The sequence below is a fragment of the Paramisgurnus dabryanus genome, chromosome 3 (genome assembly GCF_030506205.2).
Source record: "Paramisgurnus dabryanus chromosome 3, PD_genome_1.1, whole genome shotgun sequence".
NCBI classification, from domain to species: domain Eukaryota; kingdom Metazoa; phylum Chordata; class Actinopteri; order Cypriniformes; family Cobitidae; genus Paramisgurnus; species Paramisgurnus dabryanus.
In genome coordinates, this window is record NC_133339.1 from 36,166,678 (window position 1) to 36,187,925 (window position 21,248).

At 35.7% G+C, this 21,248-nt stretch overlaps 2 protein-coding genes across 4 annotated transcripts; one reads left to right on the forward strand and one right to left on the reverse strand.

Annotated features, from left to right (window-relative positions):
- The first annotated feature begins 132 nt into the window (after positions 1-132).
- Positions 133-14,315, forward strand: LOC135739050 (UNC93-like protein MFSD11). Of its 3 annotated transcripts, none has more exons than XM_065257457.1 (14): positions 133-255; positions 698-840; positions 1,612-1,667; positions 3,416-3,523; positions 3,615-3,694; positions 5,605-5,701; positions 6,912-6,970; positions 7,914-8,058; positions 10,116-10,165; positions 10,434-10,499; positions 10,595-10,720; positions 12,159-12,333; positions 12,449-12,584; positions 12,903-14,315. In XM_065257457.1, the coding sequence occupies exons 2-14, from the start codon at positions 751-753 to the stop codon at positions 13,053-13,055; spliced, it is 1,341 nt and encodes a 446-aa protein (XP_065113529.1). In that variant the 5' UTR covers positions 133-255; positions 698-750; the 3' UTR covers positions 13,056-14,315. The 3 variants fall into 3 exon arrangements, with proteins under 3 accessions (XP_065113529.1, XP_065113486.1, XP_065113417.1); XM_065257414.2 differs by having other exon boundaries at positions 168-372; XM_065257345.2 differs by having other exon boundaries at positions 168-840.
- A 1,706-nt stretch (positions 14,316-16,021) lies between these two features.
- On the reverse strand, positions 16,022-21,141 carry LOC135738927 (uncharacterized). The gene is made up of 9 exons (XM_065257156.2): positions 20,815-21,141; positions 20,572-20,722; positions 20,300-20,454; positions 19,644-19,792; positions 19,400-19,556; positions 17,677-17,767; positions 17,512-17,590; positions 17,318-17,403; positions 16,022-17,228 (listed from the first exon to the last, which is right to left on the reverse strand). Exons 1-9 carry the CDS (start codon positions 20,876-20,878, stop codon positions 16,496-16,498), a joined length of 1,665 nt encoding a protein of 554 aa, XP_065113228.1. The 5' UTR covers positions 20,879-21,141; the 3' UTR covers positions 16,022-16,495.
- Positions 21,142-21,248: the final 107 nt, after the last annotated feature.

A 21,248-nucleotide genomic window follows, 5' to 3' on the forward strand; every position in this document is an offset into this window, starting at 1 on the left:
CTTTATTGTTATAGCGCTCGCGGTACGTTAACGTCATATATCGATCAATCTGCGCAGCACATCACGAAGTCGAAAAAAGATTGCATAGGTGACGTCATCTGTAAATGCTCGCTGATTTCCAACCACCAGTGATTCGCATGTGCTCTGTGTAAACTGTATATAGATCTACGATCTGCTACATGCTGAACCTACCCTACCTTTACGAGTCGGTTATGTTGTCTTTCAGCGCTTACACAATCGACAACCTTTGAACATGTAAATATTTATAACCTGTGTTGATGATCTGACGCACATATGCTTATTTTTATAAGACACTCTGCTAGTTTGAAACGTCGTGGACTACGTGTTAAAATCTGGCAAAGTGATAGATGCGTAAGTTATTAGAGTTAACACAGACTTTGGTACAGTGTCGTAGCTATTTAAATCGGAAGCAGGACAGTTAGTTAATAGTTTAACCTAAAGTAGCATTTGTGTGTTTAGTGTTGTCATTTTGCCGAGCTCCTAGTAATTTCAACGCAAACCGTCACGTGAAATGTACATTCTTTCTGCTTTCATGAGAGGGTCACGAGACGACCACCAATTCGCTTCAGTTTGTGCACCAGTGCCAAAGATGTAAAGTTTCGTGCGTGCAGCACTGCAAATATGCCTTAAAAAAGCTATGCTTTCCTTGATACTAATTTAATTTTTATGGACCAAGGCTTACTTTGAAAGTCTGCAGCTGGCATCTTTGTGGATTTGAATGAGCTAAGGATGGCTGACGTAAGGACATATAATGTTGTTGTTTTGGGAATAGGATTTTTGCTCATTTTCACAGCATTCACCACTTGTGGTAACATTGAAGTAAGTTTGAATTGCATTAATTTTGCATGATATATATATATACACATGATGAAACTTGTGTTGGAAGTTGTTCTTACATTTTGGTTAGAATAAGTGCTAAAAATGTAAAAAATTGCAAGCCGTCACAGAGAACATCAATAACAAAAGTATTATTCTATATAAAAGTATTTAAAAGATTATGCACTGATGGACTTAACCATACCCAAAATAACTTAAATCAGTAAACCAGTAAAAAAATCAATTAATATCTGGCATCTTTCTGCTTAACAGTTTTGTAAAATATTGAAATATAAAAAAATGCAAATTGTTTTCCTGTATTATGGGAACACAGTGTTCAATATAGTTTTACTGCTGGCCTAAATTGTATCACTTTATTGTTGTAAACCTGGGTCAGGCATATCTCATGCTTTCAATTTTCCTCATTAGTCAGTGAATTATCCTGCATGACTAATGAGAGCAACAAAATGCTGTGCTGCATTTATTAACATTGAACAAAAACTGTATTCATGAAGATCCCAATAAAACCCAGTTTTACCCAGAAATGACTTAAAGTTCCACTAGAATGATCTTTGTGTTTTTTAGTCTCTCTCTCTCTCTCTCTCTCTCTCTCTCTCTCTCTCTCTCTCTCAATTTGTCTCAGTTGCAAGTTCATGTCTACTTTGCTACCAAAAACACCTATCAACACTTTAAATAAAAGAGCAAGCATGATTGAATTAATTGAATTTATCTATTTTTTATATGTTTTAATGTTTCTTTAATATCTCCACATAGCAAACAGTGGTGAAGAGTTTGAATAACACTACTTTCATTGGCAGTGGGTATCACAGGTAAGAATTGTTTTCACAGTCCTTTGCTATGTGGACACACTGCTTTATTCAAGATTTAAATGTTTACGAGTATGTTATACACATACACACTGATTCATTGTTATTTGCCACTCCACACAAACCAATTTAGGCATCAACTGTGCAGTTTAAAATGTAATAAGTCAAGTTGTGCAGTGTGAGATCATGTGTTAACCGTGCATAATCACGCTATGCAATATGATCTATTAATAGAGCAGTACATGCTAATAAGGAATTTTAGACAGTAAACAGAGAATGACATATTAATAATACAAGTTTCAAAATTATGAAGATGCTGTGATGTGGCACCCACACAACTACATCACCTGTGTTAAATGTGCACTGCTGGTGTGTATACGAGCACCACCCTGTCTGGTGATACTCATATTTACAGTAACACTGGTGACACACATTTGCCGTGTCGGAGAGCTGGTCCTGCTTTACAGCCTGGCTTTGTTATGAAATATCTGCTGGATGACAGTTCTTGGAGTTTATTGGGCTGCTGTCAGATCTCCAAAAATGGCCTTCTTGTTTAAAGCCCCCACAATGCACTGTGTTAAATGTGTTTCTATTAGAAAATGAGTCACCAGTGTGTTCGCAGAAACATCCTGTTATTATACAAATCCATCTATTCTTCTTTGTGCAATCTCATTTAAACCACAACAGTCACACAAAACAGGCTGTTGGGGATCTCCTATCAATGTGATGTCACATTGATTACACCTGTACCATAACTGCTCACAGACTCCGCCTTATGATTGCGTAGTTCAATCTTCTTCCAGAGACAGATGTTTTGATGTAGTCCAAAGCACATGTATAAGCGCACAACCCCATACTTTGCATACGCGAAGGGGGAAAAGAAGCTTTTTTTGCATTTAAAAAAACACACACAAAACCAGAATGTTTTTCATTGCAGCCACAAATGTTCAATATCGTATAATGAAAGATCTGTGGTTTATTTTGAGCTGAAACTTTACAGACACATTCTGGGGATACCAGAGACTATTATAATATTGCTGGAAACACCTAGCTTAGGGGCCCTTTAACAGTTACTGTAAGGACATGCGAATGTTTAAATAGAAGGCCGTGTGTAATGGCTGAATTAAAACATTTTACTCACCCTCATGTTGTTTTAAACCAGTTTGAGTTTTCTTTGGGATAAAAAGGAAAACTTTTAAAGAAAATTCTAGCCATTGTGTTTATTACATGGGGACTGAAACTCTCTTTAATGGCTAAAAAACATCATAAAACAGTGCTATAAAAAGTCATGCGATACTTTTGTGTGAGGGAAGAACACCCCAAACCTAGTACAGTGATTAAAAAATCTCTTATATGACAGAAAAAGGTGAATAAATCCCAAGAGTGTTTTCTTTTTTTCATCATTTCATTATTTACTCACTCTCATGTTGTTACAAACCTGTACATTTCTTTGTTTTGCTGAACACGAAGGAAGACATTTTGAGGAATGTTTGTAATCAAACCGACCATGAGCCCCATTCACTTCCATAGAAGGCAAAATAATACTATGGAAATGAATGGGGCTCATGAACCGTTTGGTTACAAACATGGGGCAAAATATCTTCTTTAGTGTTCATCACAACAAAGAAATTTATAGAATTTTCATTTTTGGTTGAACTATCCCTTTAAGAGCAGGCTTACATGCTAGGTAATATATAAAAATTGTTTAAAATGAATATAAATAAACTGATCTTTCCTTACTCTTTTCACAGCCTTGGAATAATATATGGAGTTTTTTCATTCTGTAATTTATTAGCTCCCACCATTGTCGCTATAATAGGACCACGGTTTACAATGTTCCTGAGTGGGATTCTTTATAGGCAAGTACAACAGATCTGCACATTTATCAGTAATTGTTCATTGTGTTGTCAGCATTGTCTCTAATGTTCATTTTTGTGTGTTTTTTCTTAGTGGTTATATAGCCGTATTCATCATTCCATCCACATGGTCTTTTTATTTGACTTCAGTGCTAACTGGCATTGGAGCAGCCAGTAAGTAGATATTTAAATAAATGGGCAATTATAGCACATCACATCCATAATGCATTTCATTTCATCTGTATTCCATACCTGCATCTGCATTTTTCGCATTCATAGGCGCTAGGCATGAAGCTGATAAATGACTGGTAGGATATAATTGAATTGGTAATAGCTGAATCTAATAATCTTTATGCTTCATTAAATAGAGTGTCACTGTAGCTTAACACCCTACATAGTAGACATGCCAAAAAGGTTAGCTGAAGCTTTCAGTACATCACAGGTATAGGTTAAAGCTCACGTAACACACGCTGTTTCTGCATTTCTGATGTTAATCTGGAGTACCTATAGAGTAGTATGACATCCTTTATATCTCCGAAGAGTCTTTAGTTTAATCAGATTTATAAAAGAAAGATTAGCTTTACCGAATCTTTCCGATAAAGTACGAAAAAATGGAGGAGGAGTTACTACCGCGGGAGGAGCGAGTACGAGTCATGCAACACTATACAACACTTTTAACTTATGATTCACTACATGTTGTGTCATTTATATTGTATGCACACGCCTATTTCCAACATAAGACAAGTCTTATACCGCATGCAACTCGTGACCAGGTTGGAAAAATTCAAGTGCATCAAACACACACGCAAAACTCCACTGCTACCCCGGATAATAAACTATATCCATCGTTTTCATAAGGCTGGATTTCTTCTCCTTACATCCAAAAACACTTCTTCTTTCGTGCCATTGTTAAGTTTTGAAATTAAACAAAGCTGTCGCGTGATGTGAATGTTTGTAAGTTCTAGCGTTTCCCGCTGATTGACGTGTGGGCGGGGTTTTCCGGGGGAAGTGCCCATATAAAGAAGTGATACGTATAGAAAACCCCTGAAACGTCAGCTGGACCTGTAATCGAAAAAAACTTTCCGAAACTTGTACGAACCCTGGCGAAGTGCATTCGGCACAGAAATACTCTGTAACATGTCCAACTGCTTTTTGAGACTTTGCCTACGTTTAGCATGAGGAAACAACTCTATAACTGTGTTAATAAGTCAGAATGCTTGAAATACCATTGAAACACCCCTTTAATGCCTAGGTCTCCAACACTGTACCTGGAGGGCACCTGTCCTGCAGATTTCTGTTACAGCACCAATTCAACAACATACCTAAAAGTTACAGGCAGGTGTGTCAGAGTAACGGTGCATTCACACGGTCCGTCAGCGTTAACGCATAACGGAAGGCTTGTCTGAAGCGTGGCCAACAGCCAATCACTGTGGCCGCAACACAAGCTCCGGTCTTCCATAAACGTAATTGGCTGGCTGTGCCGAGGTTATTTGCATAAGGCGATATGATTGGCTGACGCACGCGTTGCCGCTTGAAAAGTTGAGAAATGTTCAACTTCTGCCGCGAGCAACGGCACTGACGCGGCGCCGACGGATCCACAATTCATTTCGCCAACGGTTGACGTCACCCATTAAAAGTGAATGGGAAGCGTCAACGCTTACGCCCCGTGTGAATGCGCCGTAAGGTTAGGACTAAAATAAGCAGAACAGTTGCCCTCCAGGAACAGCATTGTAATGGTACCAAAGAGTACCTCAAAGGTACATATTGGTACCAAATGTATATATATATGTATTACACACCATACAATGTATACAATTTCTGATTTCTGACCACATTTTTTTCTGACAATCTATTAATGACAACACTTTTGCCATATTTTTTGGTTTTATTTAACCTGATTTAAGTTTAACCATCAGCATTATGGACTAAGCTTGAATGTAAATCAAATCAGTGTCTATGTAAAAATGTAGTTGCACACAACACAGCTCGAATTTAAGGAAATTATATGTGAATTTTGCATTAGCTTTAAATTCTGTTTAAATGAATAATTGTTGGTGTGTAACCCATGCTTTGTCTATCTCCAGTGCTGTGGACAGCTCAAGGAAACTTTCTAGTGGAGAACTCTGATGTTTCCACCATCAACCGAAACACAGGATTGTTTTGGGCTTTATTGCAGTGCAGGTAAAGTGAGATCGGCAATAACTTAAGAAGAGCTTTAAATAATGCAGCGTTTCATAAGAAACTGAGAATAATAATCTGTGATTTAGACTAACAAATTACACTTAGGGAAGTTTCCCGGACAGGGTTTAGATGAAGCCAGGACTAGGGCTTAGATATATCAGGACATTTAAGTGGTTTTAACAAACATACCTTACAAAAAACATACTGGTGTGGATTTTAAGACTAAACAATATATGTTAAGATGTTTCAGGGCAACCTGTTTTTAAATTAAGGCATCTCAAACATGCATTTTGGTCTGGGAATAGGATAAGCCCTGTCTGGAAAATCACCCTTTAATCACTTTTTTTTTCAAAATTGTCTTTTACATACAACTCAAATGGATAGTGAGTTATGCTATCAAGCTCAACAAAAGTGTATCATAATAAAGGTACTCCATAGTTATATTCCAAACCTGAACCCTTGCTTTAATCTGTGATGCTATTGCAACAAGGCGCTCTCAAATACATACATTCACACTTAAAATGCAACTATCATCCGATTCACGATTTTACATTTTCTTTGGTGTGTAACTGTGCATTAGTACATGTTAACGATATGCAAACCCCAAGGTAAACGAAGACACGAGTTATCGTTTCCAACGTAAATCTCTTTTTTGGACTACAACAAACACACAGATTGTAGGCAACAGTTTACTTCCTGGGATTGGTGATGTAGACAAGACCGACATTATCATAATTCCTCCTGCTTCGGACTTAGAGCCTTTAAGTTAACTCCTGTCAGCATTTCATTGTGACTGAATCTTTCAAACATGGCAAGGAGCGTCACATTTCCGGTATTCAGGCTAATCACAATGTACAGATTCGCTGGCGAATCAGAGACACAGCGCTTTTCAGATCGATAAGCTTTGTACAAAATCAATGTGTTTGAGGAAAGCAGTACATCTGGAGCTACAAAAATGTACTTTATGTGGAAAATAATGTGTTTTTTGAACCAGACACCGTGAACACATTGTATTATACCAAATACACAAAATAACGTTGTTTTTAGCAATGAAATAGGTGCAATTTAAATTGTAAGAGCTGCAATTTTTTATCAGTAAAAAGTTATTTTATTTTTGATATATAACTCACCATCCACTTTAATTGTAAAAGAGCACCTCTCACACTTTCAATGATTTATTTATGAAAACCTTTATTTGTTTTCCTTTCAGTATGTTGTTTGGCAATCTATACGTTTATTTTGATTGGAAAGGAAAAACTGACATTTCAGGTAACGAAGATTTGAAAATTATATATTTTCTTGTACTGAAATATACACATTTGGAAAAGCACCTTAAAAAAATGTGTCCCTGTCTGTGAAATCCAAACCTAAGTCTTATAATCTAATTATGAGATTAGGAGCATCAAAGTTTTTTTTTTAATAATTGATTTTACTTTAATTTCAATTGTTGACATGGCCTTACTCAGTTAACTTTAAAGATATCAAGGTTATATGCGAAGTTCTTCATAACGTGTAAGTCTGTCATGTGTGTGGTTCCATTTTTTCAAAATATGTGTTCTGCGTGTCGAGAGAGCCTGTGTGCATCACGTGTCTTGTCAAAATAAGTGCCTGGTGCAGATGTGTCTAAAGGGTTTATGATAAAAGAGATGCTCGCGTTTGCCAGATACTCGCATAATCTCATGCTTAATAAGAGTTTACTGTTAAGGGAGTGTTTTGTGTGTATTTTGTGAACGTGAGCTTCTCTTTTATCATAAACGGTTTTAACGCGTGTGCAGCAGGCACTTATTTTGAAAAAAACACGTGATGCACATGGTTCACATGACGCAACAAACACATATTTTGAAAACGCAAGCAACACACATGACACTCCGAACACTTATTTTGAAATGGCGCCCCTCGGATGAGCAGTCACAAGCTTCCACTGGTTAAATTTTCACATTATGTATGTTGACATTATGTAAAATGATCTTATGTGGAACAGTAACTCACAAAACATGGCATATAAGCTGGGTTTTCACAGACTGGGTGTCATATGAAGTGAATTAAATATTGAAAAAAAGCTTTGTGAATTCATTAACATTTTTAACAAGTTAATCAGAACATATCTGATCCCCTAAATAAAACTAACTGGCCTTTCACAATATTTGAAAAAATATTTTTTGTGCGTTTTTGGTCTTTTTCATCACCTTTGTTGTTTGCATTTGTTTTACAGATAAAGACAGAAAGATAATTTTTACAGCCCTGCTGGTTATCTCGGTGCTCGGGACAGTAAGTTTTCTCTTCTTGAGAAAGGCTCGCGAGATGGAAGAAGCTCTTTCTGAAGAGGAATGCCAGTCTCTGTTATCAACACCACTTATGTAAAGTTCACTCATTACTTTAGATTACCTTGAACTGTAACAATGAAGAATAGTTAGCACTTTTAACAAAACAATTCAAAGCTTTAACAGGGCACACCAATCTTCTGCTAACCCAGTTAGATGTTTTTCACCTGCAAAGACAAATCACAAAAATTATTCATTTAATGAAGTTTATTTAACTAAGTTCGGGAGGAGCATGGTCATGTGATCCAACCAATCAGTGCAAAGAGGTGCCTATAAATGGCAGTGCCTCACCTCTGTCCCGTGACAGATTTTTTGCAGCATCCCTCCTCCACCCCATCACCTCACTCTCATCTAGATTAATTTATCACAGTTAAAGAGAGGGGAGTACTCTGGGTTCGGGCTAAAATTCCGAGCTCGGAGCCCTCTCCTCGGACAGCACGCCAAATATGCTTTATCTCATTCCCTAACGATAACATGTTAATGCGAACTCGTGAAATTATGACGAAATACGAAAATCCATAACAGCTACGGTACTATACATTTTCAAAATGTAGGCTATGAACATTGTTTATACATAAACATTATGAGGTGGTTACCAGGACAGGGCTTACGTCTAGTTCCAGACTAAAATGCAATATCTTGAAAACTATCAGTGCCATTGCTTTGTCTCAAGATGAACACCATTAATGTTTTTTTGTAAGATTTGTTAAGTTGTAAAAACTACTTAAGTGTCCTAATATGACTAAGGGCGCACTCACATTATCCAAACCAAACCGCGCTCGGGCGCGTTTGACCCCCAAAGCCTGGTTTGTTTGACTAGTGTGATCGCTTCGTTCCGCGCCCGGGCGCGGATTGTTTAATCGCGCCGCGGCCGGGTTGCAGAGGTGGGCCGGAGCACGGTTCACTTGGGCTCAGGCGCGGAAGGCTGTGGTGTGAGCGCAATCGCGCCTGAGCGCGATTCAAAAGGTGAAGATGTCAGTTGCGTAACCACTCACCTTCATCTGCCTCCGTAAAAACCTTTTGATGCGCGCAGCGGGGTTACGTGAATGTCCGAGCTGCGCACGTGACAGATCAACTAAGCAATATGATGACATGTGAGAGGGCTGTCTGTAATCGCGCACCAAACGACTCCGAATAAAAAAACACAGACTTATCATTACGGTGGGTTCCAGTGTTAAGAGAGAGCTTTACTTCCTGCTTTTTCAAAACAATCGCATCTTAATGACGAAAGCGCGCCCGGACTCGGATCGATAAGAAGTACAGTGTAATAAAAAAAATAAATAAATAAAAGAAGTACAGTGTGAGTGCGTGCACCTGGGGGAGTAGGGAGGGGTGGCAATCGCGCCCAGGCATGGTTTGGTTTGGATAATGTGAGTGCGCCCTAAGACCTAGTCCTGACTTAATCTAAACCCTGTCTGGGAAACAGCCCTTATATGTTTCAGTATGTTTCAGTATGTACATTATACAGGTATAGTGTAGCTGTTACAGATTTGCATAATTTTCAGTAAATTATTTGTAATAAAAGGTACTTGATTCAAATATATTTCATAATTAAATGTATAATTTATGTGATGGTCCAAAAAACATCTGCAGGGACTAACCAGGGGGGCAGGGTTTCATATTTTATTGAAGCAGCCTTGGGCACCGCCATTAGCTAGCGGACCCCCACCTGCTCTTAGCATTCCATTGACTCCCATTCATTTTGGCGTCACGTCACCAAGCTCAGTTTGAGTCTGCGCAGTACGCTCGACCCCCCCCGGAAGTGTGAGCTTCTAATTGGCTTCACTTGTCTCCGTTGAATCCAACGGGGTCGCTGTGTCCATTTCTTTTACTGTCTATGGGACTAACTGGGTTAGCACAAGATCAGTCTTTATTGGTGTACCTTGTTAAAGCTTTAAACTGTTGTATGCTTCTGAATAACAGCATTTGAAAAGAATGAATGTTTAGATGTTTTAGATAAATAAATGTAAATAATTTTAAACCATTATTACTCTCATACAGCGTCTTAGCGCTGTTGGGCCATGCTTATTTTTAAGCCCTGTTTAATGTAAATCATGCGGTGGTGGCTGATACTTTGTGTGTAATGTTTTTAGGTATCAACAAAGAGCAAGCTCTGCTGTGAGGGAAACCAAAACAGATTTAAGTAAGTTTTTCATCCTTTATATGTTAATCTTTTATTTAAAAAATATTGCAGAATTATTATAGACATGTGACCCAGTCTGTGAAAACCCAGTAGTTTTTTCTACATAACATCATCCTACAATATATAACTTTAAAATCTTTAAAGTTCTTTTTTTAATGTTTACTGAGTAAGATTGAAATCAAACTTTGGTTCTCCTAATCTCAAAATTAGATTACAAGACAGGGTCACATCTGTAGTCATTCCCCCGTTTATTCTTTTTGCTTTTTAGAGACCACTTTGGAAATCTTCAAAACCAAAACCATATTGTTATTAAGTTTCTGCATGGCGTACAGTGGTAAGATCACTACCACTACTACTACTACTACTATCCTTCATTCAATTTTGACCAAATATGAAGATATTTTTACTCATTATTTTCTGTCCATACAGGTTTAGAGCTGTCATTTTACAGTGGGGTGTATGGGACTTGCATTGGCGCTACGACACACTTTGGCGTCGCAGCAAAAAGTTTGATCGGCATTTCAGGCATTGTACTGGGAGCTGGAGAAATAATTGGTAGGTATACTATATATATGTAGCATATATACAGTGCAGAGTACTGTGATTACTCTAACTTTTACTTTAATCCCTCACTCTGAGTTTACATGATTAATTTAAACCAGCACTAGGCATTAGTTTAATTAGGAAATATAACTAGTTTTAACAAACATGCCTTACGTAAAACATTCCTTGTGTGCATTTTGAGGCAAAATAAAGAGCACTGATGTATTTTAAGATATGTCAGTGCAAGTTGTTTTCAGCTTGGACAGCTCTTACATTTATTTTAGTCCAGAACTAGTCTAATCCCTGTCCGGGAAACCGGCCCATAATGTCTGCATGTTCTTGCTCAAAAATTACAGTTCTATATAATATATATTTTAAAGAATTGGACAAATAGTAAAGATTATGTGGATTTAAAGTTGTTTGGCCAAAAGTAAGTGTGTTCTCAATCTAAAGTGAAAGTAAAAACAACATCCACAAGAGTGCTGGCGCCCTCTGCAGGCATTTGCTATAATACATAATTCTGGTTTTATTACATTTGAGGGCAGTTTCTCAGACCGGGATTAGCTTTATTCAGGACTAGGCCTGAATTATATTAGGAAATTCAAGTAGTTTTTACAAACATACCTAGAAAAAGACAATACTGGTGTGCATCTTTCATATTTTCTTTTTAAGTTGTAAAAATGTAAAGTTACGGGGTCAACTTCATTCAAATCCAAAAATGTTTACAGTTATCTTTCACAAAAGAAATCCAAACACCTCCATGATGATAAACAAAGTCCTTCTGATGATAATCTGTGCGGTGTTGTCAGAGAAATTTCCATATTTAAAACTTTATAAATGCAAAAAAAACCTAGCTTCCGGTAATGCGGCTTCATGTTTTAATATAATTTTTGGACAAACTATCCCTTTAACTTGGATTTGATACTTTATTTGAACCAATTATTATTGCATCATCATTATTTTATATTTTTTGAAAGGTTTTTGCTCACTTATATATCTAATTACTAAAATATCTAATTACTTCATTATCAATTATCTAAATAATTCTTAGGGACGGTCCTAGATAAGGTAAAAAAATTTAAAATTGAGATTTTAGTTTCCCATTTATATATTTTATCATTAAGGATTACACAAAAAGTGTACAAATCTTGTTTTGTCTCATGGAGAAAGTGTCCCATTTAAAGCTAATTTGGAGCGATAGGTAATAAGATCACTGAAAAAATGATTCATTCAATTTACTCAATTTTTTAAGGTAAGTGGTTGCAATCAATTTATTAAAGCTATATTTAAACAAAACAAAAATAATAGAAAGGCAAAACAAAACAAAAAACTTTTGTTTAAATGTAGCTTAAATAAATTGCAACCAATTACCTTAAAAATATTGAGTAAATTGAATGAATAATTTTTTTCAGTGATGATATGAATGTGAGAGTTTGGTTTTAATCTGCAGGTGGAGGATTGTTTGGCCTTGTGTTGAAGAATAGCCGGTTCAGACGCACTTCAGTGGTCTTTTTAGGAATGGTTGTGCACTTTTTGGCCTTCTACCTGATATTCCTCAATATACCAGATGATGCACCTGTGATCCTCAATACCAGCTCACAACATACGTCATATCTGACGCCAAGGTAAAGAAATAAATAACATTAGAGCAATGTTGCTTTAGCTTTTTCAATTTTGTTTCATTACCACTAAAACGTTGCTTCAAATAGACCGATTTTTAAACGTATTTTTTTCTTGCAGTGTTTCCATTGCCCTGCTGTGCAGCTTTTTGCTCGGTCTTGGAGACAGCTGCTTCAATACTCAACTCTACAGCATCCTAGGACAAGTGTATGCTGAGGAGAGTGCACCAGCCTTTGCTATATTTAAATTCATACAGGTAAAAGCCATATTGTATCATGTGACGTAGTATAGACCTGTTTGTATCTAGTTTCGGGTCTACTTTCATTTTTATCGCAATTTTGAACATCTGATCATAGACGCTACACACATAGAAAACATTCTTACAATAGCTGCTGTGCTGGACTTGAATAAGATACTAGATGTGAAATCATGCCTAAATAATCTGATATGATCTAAGCATTTGATAACCAATCATTTACGTCACCAAAAAGAATACAGTGCATTTTAAATATGCAGTACATATCGTCTTATTCAGCGTTCTGTATGTACAGTAACACACTCCTTGTTCTTTTAGTCCATCTTTGCAGCAGTGGCATTCTTCTACGGTGGCTATATTCTCCTAACCTGGCAGCTGCTGGTTATGGTTATCCTAGGCTTTATAGGAACCCTGTGCTTTTTCATGGTGGAGAGGATGCAGAATGTGTCAGCTGATACACAAGAGTATTAAGACCCTTTCATTGTGCCATTGCACAGGAAACATTTCAGTAACATTTGTACTACTTGCACTATTTGGATGTTTTGATTACATCACTACTTCTCATTTTGTAAAAATGTGGATTTTTAATGCAACTTTTTTGCTGTGATAGCATGTTATTGCAAAAGAAACAAGAACACTTTGTAAACAAAATATTTTATTCTTATAATGGAATTGTATTAGTTGAGTATTTAACTTAATGTCTCAATAGAAATTGTATCTTCAGAAGTGATGCATGTGCCTACACAAAGAAAGGCTGTGTCTTAGTTAAGTTAGTCTTGTGGAAATCCTCAGGGTTCTGACTCAGTATGCATTCAAGCTATACATTTTATCAGGATTTATGTTCCCTGAGGATTTCTTATAGAGCTGTAATTGAAAATGGTTCATAAGATACATTTTCAGATTTCTTTTTAGAAACTATTTTCTTTACGCAATATATTCCTAACACATTTCAGAAGTAAACTTTACAATTATTGGATAGTTTTTAAAACCATACCAAATACGTTGTTTTCAGAAAATGAAACTTTTAAGCATTACACATAAATGAATATAATCTTGTCTAGCCTCGGGTTGTTTCACAAGACAAACAGAACTGGTTTAAACACGATTTTATCTGACTGCTAAACACAGTTTATGCAATCGTTTCAATGACAAATCTATCATGAATGTCTCGACTAAATGCACGTCTTTATACGTCACACAATTGCTCTTTGTTTTAATCCCTTGTTCTTTTTCTAAAGCCATAAATAAGGAGAGAAGAAAAATAGTATTATAATCCAAGTCACATTTCGCTTAAGCTTGCAAAAACGATGCCAAATGAAATACCTTTTAATAAATGCTCATTAATATATCACTTTTACAATAATTGCTTAAACATATATATGACAGCATCACAGTTTTGCTTGGATGTATATGAAGGCACCGTATTGTGACATCACTCAAAAGTTACAGTTAGCTTTAGGTATAACATGGCTTTTTTAATGTTTATTTTTACATTTGTATCACTAACACCTGTCTAACACACTGCACAAATGACAATGTTTATTTGCAGCTATGCAAACATTTTTAAGTTTCATTTTGGAAAAATGCAATAATTTGAAAGTGTCAAATACTTGTCTCTATTAAGCCTTTTGTGCCAAATGTATTTTTGCATTTGTTTATTGACAATCAACACGGTTTTGTGATGTTTATTAAGTATTTAAGAAAAATAATAAATCATGTTTGTGTATATTAGTAAGATTGTACTTACATGATGCAGACATAACATTTTGACATAATATATTGTTTAAAAGCACTAAATATGAAATTTCGAGTTGATATTTGACAAGACGCATGCTTACCTTTTTTTTACGATTGCTTTAGCACGATTTGAAATCAAGGCTTCTCATTTCTAAAATGTGCACTTTGCACTGAAAATCAGAACATAAATATGATGAAAATGAACATTTGTGAAGACAAAAACAACACACGAGGGGGTAAAAACAAAGCTTACAGGAAACATCCTCCCTTCGCCTGTGTTTGATCAATTGGTTAATAGAAGGTGTGAAATTTTGGAAAGCAATGCCTTGTAATGGCAAAGAAAGGACACCATGTTAGATTTGTGTTTAAAACAGAGATGTGTGTTTAGTGTTAATAACACACTAATGGTGTGTTATTTATAATTTTAGTATGTAAGCAATCATAATAAACTGTAGTTTCAGTTTGTGAAAAAAGGTATAGGCTAAAAAATTTCAGAAAAATTTTGAATTTAATAAAACTTCATGTTGCTGGTCTGAAGTTAACATGAAAGACAGATCCTTACAATGTTGCAAAATTTAATAAAGTTAATAAAAGCAATGCTGGGGGTATTTTAAAACATTTCACATATTCTGTTTGTTGCATTGTTCAGGAAGTTATAGGTTAGACTTTATTTGAAGGTGTAATTCATTAATGTTAATTAACAGCATTTACTTATTGTAGGGTTTGGGTTAGTAGCATGTAATTATACATACCTAACCACTATTACCATAGTAAGTACATGTAATGTGTAACAAAGACACTAAAATAAAGTGGTATATGGTGGTCAGTAGCCTATATTAAGATGTGATTTATTTTAATGTCAGAATGCAGGTAAAAAAAATGTATTTAATAAAATGTAATACACATGGAGAACTGTGTTATTGCTAGAAATACATCTCACGATCATGTCGAAATCTTTTATTGTCATGTGAAGGTTGCAAACAGTGCTTCAGGTTCCTTAAACAGTTTATCCAGCAAGCTATCAAAATAGGGACACTTCACGTTAATGCCCAGCAGGTTGCGCTGAATCTCCAAAAAAGTGCAGGTAGATGTAAAAATGTAAATGGTTAATCCATCTGCAACAGCTTTGGACTTGAGTACAAACTTTACTTAAAAACAAAACACACACACAAAAAAACTAATTCTAAAAACAATAGAACGAGGACAAATAAATAAGGAATTGGCTCAAATGTGTTTCTGAAAATATACTTCTAATTGCAAGATGTGAAGTATACAAAGTATAAATATAACAAATAACGCATACTTTTTACCCTGTTAAATAATGGTCACGGGGGCAGAACTTTTTCAACAAGTACATCTTTGCAAATTAAGATTTCATAGTACCCCAGAGGCAAATATTAAGTACCAAATGTGCACATATCTTTATCTATATGGTATACTGAATTAGGACCTTTTTAATGATATAAAATTATGTTACAGCCAGGGATCATTTTGTTGGCAGTGTGAAGATGTGTGTTTTGACATGCAGTTGTTAGACATATGCCTTCCATGGAAAGTTTTACTGCTTCCTGGTTTACGCAAGAGGGCAAACACAATGAAAGTGTTGTCATAAACGTTTGTAATCAACAAAGTGTACCTCAGAAACCATTTAATTTTTTTAAAGTTTCCACTTAAATACAGTAGAAATAAAACGGAACACATACGTACTTTACTTTATTGTGAATGATTGAGGTATTTACACTACATTTGTTATTATGAAATACAGTGGACAACAGGTGGTTAGTATGAAATTCTGAATGGTTGCGTCATTACCAGTTTTGTACGTATACTTTCGTTAACAAGTAAGGTTAAGTTGCAAGGCAAGCTGTGTTTGATGTTGACAGTATCAAAATAAAAAATCTATACAAATTATAAACAAAAACGCCTAAAGTCATATTGCATACAAACATCTGTTCACGTTGTAATTTTTTTCTCATTAAAAATTTAAAGAGCAGTAATGCATGGCGTCAAGCATTTAAGCATTTAAGTACATCATCTGCAGGGATTTTATTTAGAGTCAGCATGCTGCTATAAAAGGTAATGCAGTCGAAATAAGTCACTATAAGCATAATAGCTGTGGAGGTTACATATAAAATGAACATTTACAGCTACTACTGTTTATCTTTACAGCACAGTTAAACAGGATGATATGCATCATCTATTTGAATCCTGTTCTGGATATGCAAAGCAGGTATCCAAGAATTTTGTTTTAATGCTTGGCCAGTGCTGGGATTTGCCATCTCAAAAGCTTTCATTGCTCCACACTCGCCGAGTGCTACTTCAGCTCCAATGGTTGAGCTGCAATGCCCTGTTGTATTCATCTCTAAGCTTCGAACATCTTGATATCCATCATCACATGGAATGAGACACAGAGGGGATCCGGTGGGATACAGTGGATTTTTGGAGATCAAGAGATTTTTCACGTTTAGCATTTCATCATCAACAAACCCTGCAGGTTTTCTTTCCGAAATGTTGTTAATGGTAGAATTAAACTGGCCGCTGTTATCACTGTTAATGTTGGACCCACTCATATAAGAGGGATCACAGGGCATCGGTTCAAGCGTTGAAAAGTTGTCTGATGGTGTTACATTGTACTGGTAAGACTTATTAGTAAAAAACGATGAGCCGGAGCAATTCCCAGAATCTGTGTTGTTGGCATAGTTGCATTCTATATCGAGACTATTTCCAGGTGGCATTTGTGTTTGGTTTTTCAACAGGTGCCCCATCAACTTATCCAGGTCACGTTCCGTGCGTGCAATGTTGTTGTCCATTTCCCGGGAAACAGAGCAAGTCTGGGCATAATCCACTGATTCTTTGTCACTATTACAACTTTTCTCACTGCCAATATCTACTGATGACGGCAACATACTGTAAAGAGAAATAAACAAATGAGACATGTGTGTTTAAATAAGAACTAGAATGAATTGCATGTAACGTGTTGCCAAAGAAAATCTTACAATTTCTTTTCCTCCTTGAGGTCCTGTTTTGAATTATCCACCCAGATTTGGGAGATTGCCGTGGAGGTTGGTGGAAACATTGGAGTCTATTTGAACATATACAAAAGGACAAAGTTAGGCACTTATTTTCTTCAACATTAGAGAATTGATCATAATAAAGACATCGTAAAGAATAAATATTGTAAAACACAAACCAATTTTGTATTATTTATAATGTTGTCTCCGAGATAAATGTTTGGCTTGGAAATCTTGTCCCACCATCTTTTCTTAATGCTGTAATGCAAAAATCAAATGGGTGTTAATTTATCAAAAATAAGGACTGACAAATAGGCTTATATACTGAATAGCAAACATCTTACCTGAAAATAAAAATGAAGATTGTGATTATAAGAATGATCAAAGCAACACAAACAACTGGAATGATGTTGAATTGTTCATATTGTGATGAGGCTATGGAGAACAGAGAGATGTATTAGGATTATTAAAGAGTATTAACTTTTTATGACCCTGGACCACCAAACCAGTCATAAGTAGCATGTGTATATTTGTAGCAATAGCAAACAATACATTGTATGGGTCAAATTATTACAACGCCAGAATCATTTTGTATTACTGTCTTTGATATTAAGTAAAGATCATGTTCCATGAAGATATTTCATTCATTTTATGTGTTGCTAAGAACTTCATTAGGACAACTTTAAAGGCAATTTTATAACTATTTAGATTTTTTGCACCCTCAGATTTCAGATTTCTCACCATTCAGATTTTCAAATAGGTGTATCATCCTAACAAACCTAGCATACATTAATGGAAAGCTTATTTATTCGGCTTTCAAGTGATCAATTTTTTCAAAAAATGTATTAGTGGTTTTGTGGTCAAGGGTTACATATGAGCAAAGCAGCATACAACATTATAGATGTGACATTTGCAATCGTACACTTAGAATATAAATGCTCAGAGACAGTGGCGTAGCAATTTAGTCCCGAGCCCATATGCAAAAAAAATGTACGGGCCCCCTTAAACCAAAGCCCCCCCCAACCTTGCCCGTTGGCACTGTTAACTGTGGCGCGCAGGTCTGTTAACAACATATACTTTTAATAAGGTAATCAAATATTTTTACTTTAAAGGGTAGATTTAAATAAAGAAAAACTAAATGTTTTGGGTAGTTTTTGACTCGTGACTAACTTCTCCGCCTTCTCTTTTCTCTTTAAGGCCCCACTTTTATGTTTATATTTGTCCATCCTTAATGTTCATGTAGATAGCTGCTATAGTAACATCTCACACTGTTTTCTTTTTATTGTTCTGGCGATGCATCATGTGAAAAAATTATGACGTAGTAGTTTATGGCAGCCGCGGAGTGCAAAAAATTTTTTAAATAAACGCAAACAAGAAATGACAGAGAATTTAGACATTATGGAGAAATAAGAAATCACTACACATGATATGCATACAAAATATATTTATTGCGGTCACAAATAAAAATTAAATTGAAAAAGATTTTTTTTTATTAAAAGCTGGACCCTATTGGCCCGGGCCCATTTGCACGTGCATACCCTGCATGCACAGATGCTACGCCACTGCTCAGAGAATGTATTCATTACTAATATATTGAACCATCTGTTTATATTTTCTTAAACCCATAGAGTCCAGACAACCTCAGTCTATTTACGTGTTTTCTATTTTAGATGCATGTGTTACGGATGTGATTAAAAAAAATGAGAGACAACGTATTTTGTAGGAATTCTGTGAAGTAAAATGCACAAACAAGAAGCAATACCCAACAGATATGATGGCTCTAAAAAGAATTAATAGTATTCATTTTATTAAAATTTTTGTGTGCGCATTTATGAGAAAAATAGTGTTATGGATGTGATGTTCCTCTGTTATGAATGTGACTATTCTAAATTTGCACCTTACTGTAACTTAAAAAACTTTAATAGAAAGTTGCATCTGTATTTAAACAACCGAATATTGACATCTGAGATATCAGTATGGTTAAATACTTTTGGATAAACATAAGGTTGACATTTGCATGGAATTACCTATACTCTCATGTCTGAATAGAGATATGAATAGACTTACTTGTTATAAACTCTATTGGTATGCTTTCGTCGCTATATATCCGATGATCATTGTAGCCTGTGCTCATTTTTGCCGTCAGGACGTATGTGGTTTTTGCCTTTAGGCGTGAACCTATAATTTCATATTGTTTCACAGAGTCCTGCATGCCCACGGTTCTCTGAATGGACAAATTTGTTTTTAGCAATTTTACGACTACATGACACAAACAGTTGGGTTCCTTATTATCCTGTATCTTCTTCCTTACCTTTTCCTTTTCTCCTTCGTACCCATAGGTCAGGTGTATTTTTAGTGAGTTCACAAAATTTGTTTCCTGCTTATACTTGCTGTTCCACTTCACTATAAAGTTTCCATTTTTAGTCGTCTCAACTGATAAGTCTGGAGTTTTCGGTTTGACTGCACAAAAAGAAAATGAACATAAATAATATCACTGCCTGCTGAATAAAACAATAGAAACATTATAGAAATGCTACTGGTCTCCATTGAAATAACATTAGCTTTTACCATTAAACCACTAGAAATTTTCTTTTTGTAGTGTGTTTTGGGAAATATTTAAGTAGAATTTAAAGGAGTAGTCCACTTTAAAGATGGGGTCCATTATAGTAGGAAACAAAATACTATGGTAAGTCAATGGGCCCCATCTATAAAGTGGACTACTCCTTTAATGGTGCCACCGATAGATTCCAACACATACCAGTATAGACCCACAGAGACCATTATAGTTTCCATTACAGCCAGTAATAATCCTATTAAACCCATTAAAAGGTTCTTATTGCTTGTCTGTTTGCTTTTAGTAGGGATGTCCAATAAGGTCACATACATTTTTAATTTTTTATATGAAAAAAAAAATCACACAAAAAGCTAGAAACTGATAAAACAACAACAACACATATTTATACTTACTGAAGTTCTCAGTCGTCATTTTTTTAGTTAATAAAACATTCACTCCCTTCAAAAGTTCAGTAATGAAGTCCTCACGTACCACAAATAGTGGCACTTTATACGTGCATTCACAATCGCTGGCACTTCGCTCAAAAATGCATGAATATTTATCGAACCTGTAATATAATATGATAGTGTTATATAATCTACAATATAATAATAATAATGTAAATTGTGTAAATGGAAATTAATTAATTAATAATAAAAGTGACATTTAATAGGGACTAACTTACTCTTGTGTTGTAATCTCTTGGGTGACATTCAGCTTGTATTCAGAGCAGCTTGTAAGACTGACAGAAGAAAGATGGCATTTTACTTCTGTTTCGTAGTCATTAAAACACGTCAAGTCCTCTTCTGTTGGCCCTAAACTGTTTACAGGGATTCCTAAAAATAACGAAATAAACACTTTGTTAGTATTTTAAAGATTGTATCTCACTATTTTGCATGCAGTGGTTAATGAGACGAGTTATGTTTACCGTAACAAACTGCGTGAAGCCACAGCATAAAGAAGATCTGCCACACAAAAACTGTGAAACGCATCGTGCCCGTCCTTTCTCACAGCTTAAATGTAAAATATTACTAACCGAAAGGCACTTTACTGCTTTATAAAAACATAGAATCGTCACTTAAAGTTGCGTTTCCATAATCCATACGTGTCCGTTGTGATCCTGTTGATCCAACATAAAATATATCTACTTTAGGCAAAGTATAACGACGCAGAAACCATCAAAAAATGTTCGGACTAGTTTCTAAAAACATTTACACGGATACCGATCATAAACGGCCACACACTGTACTTCCCTTTTCGCAATAGCATGGAATTTTGCAAAAGGGGCGTGTATTTAAAGTTTCCAGGAACACGCGTATTGCTCCCTTCTGTTACTACTTTTCCACCAGGGCTGTAAGTCCC

Coding starts and splice junctions, on each gene's coding strand:
- LOC135739050 (XM_065257457.1), top strand. CDS start 751: ATGGCTGACGTAAGGACATATAATGTTGTTGTTTTGGGAATAGGATTT. Junction 5,702..6,911: donor TGGGCTTTATTGCAGTGCAG/GTAAAGTGAGAT, acceptor TTTTCCTTTCAG/TATGTTGTTTGGCAATCTAT. Junction 8,059..10,115: donor CTGTTATCAACACCACTTAT/GTAAAGTTCACT, acceptor TAATGTTTTTAG/GTATCAACAAAGAGCAAGCT.
- LOC135738927 (XM_065257156.2), bottom strand. CDS start 20,878: ATGCGTTTCACAGTTTTTGTGTGGCAGATCTTCTTTATGCTGTGGCTT. Junction 19,557..19,643: donor ACGAAGGAGAAAAGGAAAAG/GTAAGGAAGAAG, acceptor TTGTCCATTCAG/AGAACCGTGGGCATGCAGGA. Junction 17,591..17,676: donor ATCTTCATTTTTATTTTCAG/GTAAGATGTTTG, acceptor TTTGCATTACAG/CATTAAGAAAAGATGGTGGG.